This window comes from Colobus angolensis, unplaced genomic scaffold (assembly GCF_000951035.1).
Source record: "Colobus angolensis palliatus isolate OR3802 unplaced genomic scaffold, Cang.pa_1.0 Scaffold2, whole genome shotgun sequence".
Classification (NCBI taxonomy): Eukaryota; Metazoa; Chordata; class Mammalia; order Primates; family Cercopithecidae; genus Colobus; species Colobus angolensis.
In genome coordinates this window covers 9,385,430-9,395,725 of record NW_012115154.1, presented here as the reverse complement: position 1 = coordinate 9,395,725, position 10,296 = coordinate 9,385,430, and the positions used below count along the sequence as shown (strand labels likewise).

Sequence of the window (10,296 nt, the reverse complement as noted above, 5' to 3'; positions counted from 1 at the left end):
GTGTTAGCCAGGATGGTCTCGATCTCCTGACCTCGTGATCCGTCCGTCTCGTCCTCCCAAAGTGCTGGGATTACAGGCTTGAGCCACCGCGCCCGGCCTAATAGACATTTTTTTAATAAGTTCAGTGAAATATTCTTCACCATTCAATGATTTTTAAATGTCCCAAGGGATGTATTCATTAGTTTTCCTTGTCTTGTGTACTGGTACTCCTTAAAAGCTCTGTTTAGAAAAAGCAAAAAAAAAAATCTAAAGCTCAAAAATGTTTAGCTATAAGCCCTATGAGGGCAGGAATTTAGTGTTTTATTAACTTCTGCATTCCAAGCATACTTTGGCTGTGCCTAATACATAGATGCTCAATAAATGTGCTGAATAGGCCGGGCATGGTGGCTCATGCCTGTTATCCCAGCACTTTTGGAGGCCGAGGCGGGCATATCACCTGAGGTCAGGAGTTTGAGACCAGCCTGGCCAACATGGTGAAGTCCCATCTCTACTAAAAATACAAAACTTAGCCAGGCATGGTGGAGTGTGCCTGTAATCCCGACTACATAGCCTGGGCAACAAGAGTGAGATTCCGTCTCAAAAAAAAAGAAAAAAAATTGTGCTGAATGAATGAAGAGACTTGGCTATGAAGTATTCCACACACTAAACAGAATCCAGTTCCTTTCTTCATTGAGTGTTTAAATGTTATATTTATTTTCATGGGGGAATTTACCATTTTAACCACTTTTAAAGTCCAGAGGCATTAAGTACATCCACACTGTTGTGCATCTATCATCACCTTTCTCTTAGGTTTTTCACTTTAAACCCTGATCTGCACATCACATTTCAAGCCATTCAAAAGAGGAAAAGTTCATTTTTATTACATGATTGTATAGTGGTAAGAAATTAGCTATTCCTATTGCAAACTAGCACCCGGGATGATCTCTTTAGAAATCGCTTTCTGTCTGTCTCTCTCTCCCTCCCTCCCTCCCTCCTTCCCTCTCTCTTTCTCTTCCCACTCCCCATCAACTTTCACCTTGCCCATCTTTTCACCCTCCTTCAACCATGTACCTATTATCTACTTTTTGTCACCTAGATCTAACTTTCTCATCAAATGTAAAAAAAGTGTAAAAGGGCTTGGAGTTTATAGAATCGAAACATATTATTTTACATATGAGAAAATAAGTGGTATAAAAGAAGGTATGAATTCTCTCAAAAACAGCAATCAAGACATTAGGATGATTTTTCCATCTATTCATCCACCAAGTCACACACTTCCTCCTCTCTCTGTGTATCATTTGGGGGTAGTAAGTTATAAACATATCTGCATCTAAATAAATGCCGGTGATTCTGACATCTAACATCTAGATGTGTGCGTGTGGGGGGTGCGTGTTTGTGTATGATGGGTCACACTAACCCAGGGTGTGGTTCGCATTCTGCCTGAAGGCCTAGGATTACTTACTAATAGCAAAGAGGGGGAAATGTTTTTAACCAACAATCCAAAGTGGAATATACAGTATTGATCCTCTAATTGATCCTTACTGACCCTACAGTAAAAGAATAAATAAACTGACCTCTTCAGAAAAAAAAAAGGCTCTAGACTTCGTTGACTCAATAAAAAGAGCTCACTCCTGCATTCCCTGACTAGTTGATTCCTGATCCAATTGACGCAGGTAAGACCTCCTGAGGAAACACCTGATACCACTGCACATGACAATGAACTTGGGAAACCATGAGCTGGAGTGTAAGCTCCCTTAAGACAAGAACCAACCATGCCTTTTTGTTCTCCCTCCACACCTAGCAAAGAGCTCTGCACACAGCAGGTTCTCAAAACCACATCTCTTTATTCCATCCATTCATTTGCCCAGTGAGTCACAGGTTTTCTTCTCGAACCATTGACTTTCACTGGTTAGTTGAGTTTTAGGATAATTGAGGAGAAGAGGTGGGACTGTGAGTGAGTTTATTTATTAATACGGGCATACACGTGGCATATATGCAAGGAGGTGCACATCTGGTATACAAGACTACGGATGTTTGCATGTGTTTCTTTGAAGGTGAGTATGTCTTAAGTTTTTTAATCAATCGGCAAACAGTTTTTCAGAACCTACTAAGTACAGGACCCCAAGCGTGTTTCAGAAATTAAACAGTTCCTGCCCTCTAGGAATTAAATAAAGAGTGCAGAAAGAAACAGCCTGTGGAGGCCCTCGGCTAATGAAACCTCCTGAACTCCAGTCTATATTAGGCTTGCCACCTCTTTTCCCTGCAGCACCCAAAGGCTCCTTGTGTTATAAAATTAAAACTAATGGAATTACAGCCACATGTCACTGAACGACAGGGATATGTTCTGAGAAATGCATCGTTGGGCGATTTCATCATCATGCAGACATCAGAGTGTACTTCCACAACCTGGATGGTGTAGCCTAGTACACACCAAGGTTATGTGGCTTAGCCTATTGCTCTGAGGCTATAAACCTGAACAGCATGTTACTGTACTGAATATTGTAGGCAATTATAACACAATGGTAAGTATTCGTGTTTCTAAACATAAGAAAGATGCAGTCGAAATGCAGTAGAGAAGACAAAAAATGGTACACCTGGGGAGACTCTTACCACGAATGGAGCTTGGAAAACTGGAAGTTGCTTTGGGTGAGTCAGTGAGTGAGAGGTGAGTGGTGAGTGACAGTGAAGGCCTAGGACACTACTGTACACTACTGTAGACCTTATAAATGTTGTGCACTTAGGCTACACCAAATGTATACAAAATATCTTTCTTTTTCCAACAATAATCTCAGCTCACTGTAGATTTTTTACTTTATATGCTTTTTAATTCTTTTAACTTTACAACTGTATGAAATATTTTCTTTCTGTTTTTTTTCTTTTTTTGAGATGGAGTTTCACTATTGTTGCCCAGGCTGGAGTGCAAAGGTACGATCTCAGCTCACTACAACTTCCGCCTCCCAAGTTCAAGCAATTCTCCTGCCTCAGCCTCCTGAGTAGCTGGGATTACAGGCATGTGCCACCATGCCCAGTTAATTTTTTGTATTTTTAGTAGAGACAGGGTTTCACCATGTTGGTCAGGCTGGTTTCGAACTCCTGACCTCAGGTAATCCACCCACCTCAGCCTCCCAAAGTGTTGGGATTACAGGCATGAGCCACCACGCCCAGCCTCCTTCTTTATAGCCTTATCCTATAAGCTTTTTACTGTTTATAAAATTTTTTATTTTTCAACTTTTGAAACATTTTTGTTAAAAACTAAGACACACACACACATTAACCTAGGCCTGCATAGGGTTGGGATCATCAGTCTCGCTGTCTTCCACCTCCACATCTTGTCCCACTGGAAGGTCTTCAGGGGCAATGGCACACATGGAGATGTCATTTCCTATGATAACAATGCCTTCTTCTGGAATCCCTCCTGAAGGACCTGCCTGAGGCTGTTTTACTGTTAACTTTTTTTATAAGCAGAAGGAGTACACTCTAAAATAATGATTAAAAGTATATCATAGTAAATACATAAACCAGTAACATTTTACTATCAAGTATTACATACTGTACATAATTGTTTGTGCTAGACTTCTATACCACCAGCAGTGCAGTACGTTTGTTTACACCAGCATCAACACAAACACAGGAGTAATGGGTTGTTGCACTGTGACATCTATAATGTCACTAGGCCATAAGAATTTTTCAGCTCCATGATAACCTTATGAGACCACTGCCATATGTGCAGTCTGTCTTTGACCAAAATGTTATGGGGCACATGACTGCATTTCATTTTTGGTTTGCTTGTCATTCTTCCCCTTTGCGCCTCCTAAGGGCAGACCTTCATGGTACCCACTACCCTGTGCTATATTACACATGATTCATATATTCCATATTATTTTTACTCTACAAGTATTTTTTTTCAGATGGAGTCTCGCTGTGTTACCCAGGCTGGAGTAGAGAGGCACGATCTCGGCTCACTGCAACCTCCACTTCCCGGATTCAAGCCATTCTCCTGCTTCAGCCTCCCAAGTAGCTGGGATTACGGGCACGGGCCCCCAAGCCCAGCTAATTTTTATATGTTTTGTAGACACAGGATTTCACCATATTGACCAGGATGGTCTCAATCTCTTGACCTCATGATCCGCCCACCTCAGCCTCCCAAAATGCTGGGGTTACAGGCATAAGCCACCATGCCTGGCCATGAGTATTTATTTATTGTCCATCTCTCCCCTCTGGAATGTAAGCTTCTCCATGTGGTCCAACACTGGACCTGATGTATAGCCCACAGGCCCTCAGTAAATACTTGTTGAATGAATGAATGTGTCCTTCATGTCTATAACTTCATCATCTACCACAGCGAGCAAAGTAAATACGCAAAAGTTATGTGACAAAATGTGTAGGCACTTTGGTCAGTGAGCTTCAAAACACGGTGTGTGAGCCACTCTAATTACTTCCATTTAGAATTGAGATTTCAAGAGTATTATTTCCTTTTTCCCCTCAATTTGTGGAATCAATATCCCAGTTTCTTCTCCACCTCACTCCTGCCCCCGATAGATTCTAAGATGATGGTAGAGTGTGGTAGGTGTGTTCCCACACCTGGAGCCAGAATTTGAACTCTGACACCTTTGTTTCCTAACTGTGAGACTTCGCGAGTTATCTGACCTTTATGTGCCTCAGTTCCCTCAACTTTAGGATGAGAATTTAAAATAATACTAATACTTCCGAGGGTTATTATGAACAATAAGTTAGCTAATACATGTAAAACTTTTAGGAGAGACCTGGCATCAAGGTTGGCTATAATTATCATTAATCTCTCTCCCACTCCATCAACTTTGCAAGTGATGTTTAATGGAGGTGGAGAGGATGGGGGGAAGAAGCGAGAAGCTTGTGAGAATTCTGTGAGTTGATGATGGGAAATTAAAATACAGATTTACTATAATTGACCATGAACTAAAGCCTTCTGCCCAATATATTCAAGTAGCAAAGCTTCTTAAAGTGTAGAATGATATACTTAAATTTAAACCCAAGTTATCATGGAATTATATTCATCTGAAACAAAGTATGTGCTTGGTTCTTTTAAAGGCTATAGGCTCTATGTGGCGCTGTCCAACAGAATTTTCTCTGATGGCAGTAATGTTTACTGTAATCTGCACTGTCCCACACAATAGCCAGTAGGCACATATAGCTATTGGACATTTGAAATGTGGCCAATACAACTAAGGAAATAATTTTTTTGTTTGTGTTTTGAGATGGAGTCTCGCTCTGTCACCGAGGCTGGAGTGCAATGGCACGATATTGGATCACTGCAACTTCCGCTCCTGCCTCAGCCTCCCAAGTAGCTAGGATCACAGGAACATACCACCAGGTCCAGCTAATTTTTGTGTTTTTAGTAGAGATGGGGTTTTGCCGTGTTGGCCAGGCTGGTCTCGAACTCCTGACCTCAAGTGATCCACTTGCCTCGGCCTCCCAAAGTGCTGGGATTACAGGCGTAAGCCACTGTGCCCAGTCTATTTTATTTAACTTTGGTTATTGTTAACTTAAACAGCCACATGTGGGTAGTGGCTCCCCAGCTGGGCAGCATAGCTATAGCGGATTTGATATACAAGCTCCCTGACTTGGTCCATGCCTGCTCTCCAGCTCCTGGTCTGCTCCTTCTCCTTGCCCCAGAAATCAACACTCACAAGGCCAAACTGCTGTTCCACACCTCTATGGTTGTGCATATTCTGGCCCATTGACTGAAATAGCCTTCCTCCACATCCACCTCCAAACCTTATCAAACATCTTGTTCAGATTTCATTTCCTCAGGACAACTTTCTCTAACCTCCTCCCGCCTACCTCCCGCTACTGCCAACACAATATACCATCACTTCCTCTGTGTTTCTCTGCATCTGTTTCTATTGCTGCTCTCATCATCCTGTAGTTGTAACCTATTTTCTGTGACACTAACAGACTATGACAATTTTAAGGACCAGGTCTTATGCGTTTCTTCATCCTAGTGATGTGTGCCCATCACACAATACATGTGCAGTGAACATTTGCTGATACCATTATTAATTTTTAAATATGTGAATGTTTTCTTAAAATTATTTTTGGAGTATTGACAACCACTTTGTGATTATGGGAACTATTTAAGTCAAAGTCTTTGATAAGGCCAATTTTCAAATAATAAAAAGTTCTTAGAGTATCAGTTGAAGTTGTTATTTCAAACCATATCAATATAACATTTTAGTACAAACCAAATAATATAATTGATCCCTTAGAGTTCCCTAGAACAAAATCCTACCTATAGCTCCTCCTCCTAAGGCTCTGGAAGTCTCTTGGATTTCAGAAACTGATCTTGTCACTGATCTGTCCCCAGTGCCTGCAGTCACTTAGTAGGGAGACATGAATGAGATTTAAAAGCAAGAAGACAAAAGGACCTGATTTAAGACTTGTCATGGACACCATCAAATGGGAATTCAGGGTAATCCACCCTTGCTGTACCCTATATCCAATCTTACCCTCAAGAAGGAAATAATTGAAACCTTATCCATCACAAAAAATAATGTCCATAAGTGATGTGTGTCTGCTTAGTGACATGTTAGCCAAAAAAGAATTGTCTGTTTTCCTTATTCTTTGGCAAAGCTCAAGAAATTGTCCTTTCATAGATTATGCAGCATGTGTTGCAATATTAACCTGGTCTGATAGCCACACTGGTTCATATTTTCCCATCATGATTTTCTAATTTTTTACTTAAATTCTCACACAAGTGTTTCTTTAATTAGAATAAGCTCATGATGGATACATTTCTGTGAATCTAATTTGTATGAAATATTTCCCAAATACCAAGCATCTGGTGAATGTATTTTACAAATGATTGTCTTTCCTGACCTCCAGGAACTTATAGTTTAATAATGCAAACAAATGAATACACAGTGATGAGAAATGCATACGTGTGGGTACAGCATGGCAGAAGGTCCTTGAGGAGAGTGGCCGATTTCAGAATGACTGTAAATCCAAATGACTTTACCTTCAAATCAGACATAGATTTGATGTTAATTTTCTTATTAATTATGTGGTTTTATGTTGAAATGCACAAATGGCACTTTCTAATGTAATTAACATCGATTTAACAAATAACTAAGTTCTTTAGATCATTTAGATAAGTCTCTAATTTTCCTATATATTAACAGATTTTAAAGTCTTTTTTCTGGTTTTCCTTTTCCCTTGCCCAATACATGTCTTCCAGAATTTTAATCAAAGTAGATATTTCAAAGAAGACAAAGGTCTGAGATCTCTTTGGCAGTTTCTAATGAATAATGTGAGATAAACATCTTTTTCTAAAATGTCTCATTTAAATATAGCAATATCAATTTATCTTTTTAACTTCCTTATAAAATCTGCCCATCTAAGAGGAACACTGATTAAGTGTAAAAATTATGTTCTATATGTTATTGGAATTGCTTTGAATTCTACTAATATAACATGCACTTATTTCCAAAAAGTGTCTATTGCTGCTCAGAAAAGGAAGATCTGGTTTTCACAGAGTGTGTTTTGAGGTTAAAAATGAAGATAGTGACCCTAACTCTCTCAAGATTTGTAAGGCTGGCATGCCATCTATCTCAAAAATACCTAACAAGAATGTCAAATGGACAGAAACAGCCATGGTAAGCGGGTGCTTGCCGCTGACAGTGATTGCTGTATTTTGGGTGATGGGGAACACCATTTCCATTAGTTCAAGTGAAATACAATGCCCTGTCAACTCTAGGTATCAGTGTATTCAATAACCCTGCTGTGCCATGTCCATTTTCTGTTGCTGCAATTAAAAATCAGTCGATACAAAGTCAAAATGTTGTACATTCTTCCCCTGTCCCTTTCCCTGTCACTGTGTTTCCAGCTTCACCGGAAGAACATGTCACTATGGCAACCAATCCCTCCGGTGCACAGACCAAGTCAACCTTTCTAGTCAGACTGCCAAGCAGAGCAACAGGGAATCAAAGCTCTGAGTGGAACCGCCAGCAACCATGAATTCCATCCCCCTTTCTCTAAGTGGGGTTAACCAACACAGGAAGGGATACTTCTCTTGTTCTAGAAGGCATTCAAGGAAGGAAAAGTAAGAACATCCTTCAACAAATTCTCCCAGTGTTTGCTGTTCATTATTAACATGAATTCTCCCTTACATTTCAGCTAACTTCCTCTCATTTCAACTTTAAAGAAAGCAGAAAATCATGGATAAAATAACACTTTATAAATCTGAGAATCTGAACACTGTTATAAAGTCACTCATTGTCAAAAACTATTCTAGGCCCTCTTGTTTTCCTGCCTTGATGTCCAAACCCAAGTTGCTCTCTTCTGGACTCCCCTAATATTCTGTACATCTTTACAAAGTGGTAGTGCTCCAAAAGGGTCACCTCTTCCAATAAGAACCCAATTGTGAAGCAAATGGGATATTGGTTGTATTAACACACCCACAACAAAATCAGCTAAAATCCCTAGTCATTCTAAAGACGGTACAAAACAAACACTTAGATAGGTTCTGTCTCTGAAGTCACCTCACCTAAATCTGACCTGGCCACCTAGACCAGACCCACTGCTAGTCATTCTTAAACAATTGACTTTTTTGCAAATTAACAATTTTTCCTGATCAATTGCATACTTGTATCCATCAGAGAACATCAGTTCTCATAAATATTACTTTAATACAGCAGCAAACCTCACAGCATTATAATGAGACATTAAGAACTGCTTTTATATCTTGGCCTCAAAGACTTTGCAAATAATAGTATCTTTGCCACCTTGACATCACCATTTAATAGTTAAAGAGAATGAAACACAAGGGGGAAAAAACTAGACTCATAAAATCTGCACATCTTCCTGGGATGTAGCTACCATAGAAGAGAACATATTCCTTTCTTCAAAGCAGTATTAATACACATTCAAACAATATTCCAGTGAGTTGACAACAGGATGGTTCCCAAAGTATAAATCATACAAGGTTTACAAATTCCATCAGATAAGCAGAATTTTTTAAGTAATGTAATCATATTAAAGTATCAAATAAATTTGTATCATTGGCAAATGCAGCTTGTTTTCTGTTTTGGTTATACACTTTGGGAATTTTTATATACATTTTCTGAAAATCTCATTTTTTTTCTCTGACATGCCCACTTTGGTGTTACTCAAAGAACTATTTTGTTGTTGTTGTTTTTACTTATTAGCTCTTGTTGATATTCAATGCACACAAGAAAGTCACTACTGTCAACCACTGTTTCAGGAGACATGAAGAATTGTGATATGATGCTGCTGGTCAGCTGGCTTCGAGCTGCTTACAGGACAGGGGCTGTGATTTATTGATGTTTATATGACCAACGCCTACACCATACCTGGTATAGTATAGCGCTCAGCAAACGTTTCTGGTATGAATAAGGCCTTCTCTGTGAAATGTTTCCCCCAATTTCCCTTGATTAAATCAGTTCAACAAAAAGTATTGGGAGCCTGTCTACCCCTGACACATGACTCCTACAGGGCTTCCTTTAAGAGCACAAACACCGTTCGAGATTCCCTTCTTCTCAGAGGCTGATGAAGCATTATCCTGGATAAGAACTCTGGACCATGAGGTTCCACTCGAATCCCGACAGAGACGCACGAAAGGAGAGACAGGGGAGAGAGTTAAGCCTGAACCAAGCTTCATTAGCAGCTATTGGGAGGCAAATTCCGGCCCCGAGGCTCAGCCAGGCCTGGATAACCCGACCGCCTGGAACCCAGAGACCCGATAGCCTGTGGCCTGGGGAGGAAACGCGAGGGGCTGCGGGGCCTAGAGGCTCCGGGCTCTCCGCAGCGCCACGCCTAGCGCCCGGCGCCTACCTTTCCGAATGAGGGCGGCGATCTCGGGGTCGAAGCCCTGCCGGTGGCACTTCCTCCAGAGACCCATGTTGGTGGAGTTGTACTGCCGGCTGCACTCGTCCGCGGGGCTCATGGCGAACAGCTGCCGGCGATTCCGCGCCCGGAGGAGTTTGCCCTCCCAGCGGTCCAGGCGCGAGCGGCTCGCCCGGAGCGGCAAGTTGTTGTTATTGTTGTAAATGAAGCCGGGGTCGACCCGGCGGGTGTTGAAGGCCTTGCACCTGTCCCTGTGCTTCCTGGCGTCCGTCTCGTACCAGTGGTCCGAGCAGATAGCCACGGCCAGCATGCCGAGGGCGCAGAGCGCTAGCGAGAGGCCGGTGTAGAGCAATAATCTTCCGGCAGCCATGCCTCCGCTTGGCGGCTACACCATGGGCATGATCCGCCGCAGCCTCGCCTTCCCTCGCCGCACCCGGAACAAAGCGGCGGGCGGCCGAGCTGGGGGAGGGGGCAGGA

The 10,296-nt window shown here is 41.6% G+C and overlaps 1 protein-coding gene across 1 annotated transcript in view; it reads right to left on the bottom strand.

Annotated features, from left to right (window-relative positions):
• TMEM178B (transmembrane protein 178B) overlaps positions 1-10,290 on the bottom strand; it is a 402,043-nt gene extending 391,753 nt beyond the window's left edge. The window contains exon 1 of the mRNA XM_011941299.1: positions 9,808-10,290. Coding sequence (XP_011796689.1) covers positions 9,808-10,189 — 382 coding nt within the window. The 5' untranslated portion in view covers positions 10,190-10,290. The remainder of the gene's footprint in view (positions 1-9,807) is intronic.
• Positions 10,291-10,296: the final 6 nt, after the last annotated feature.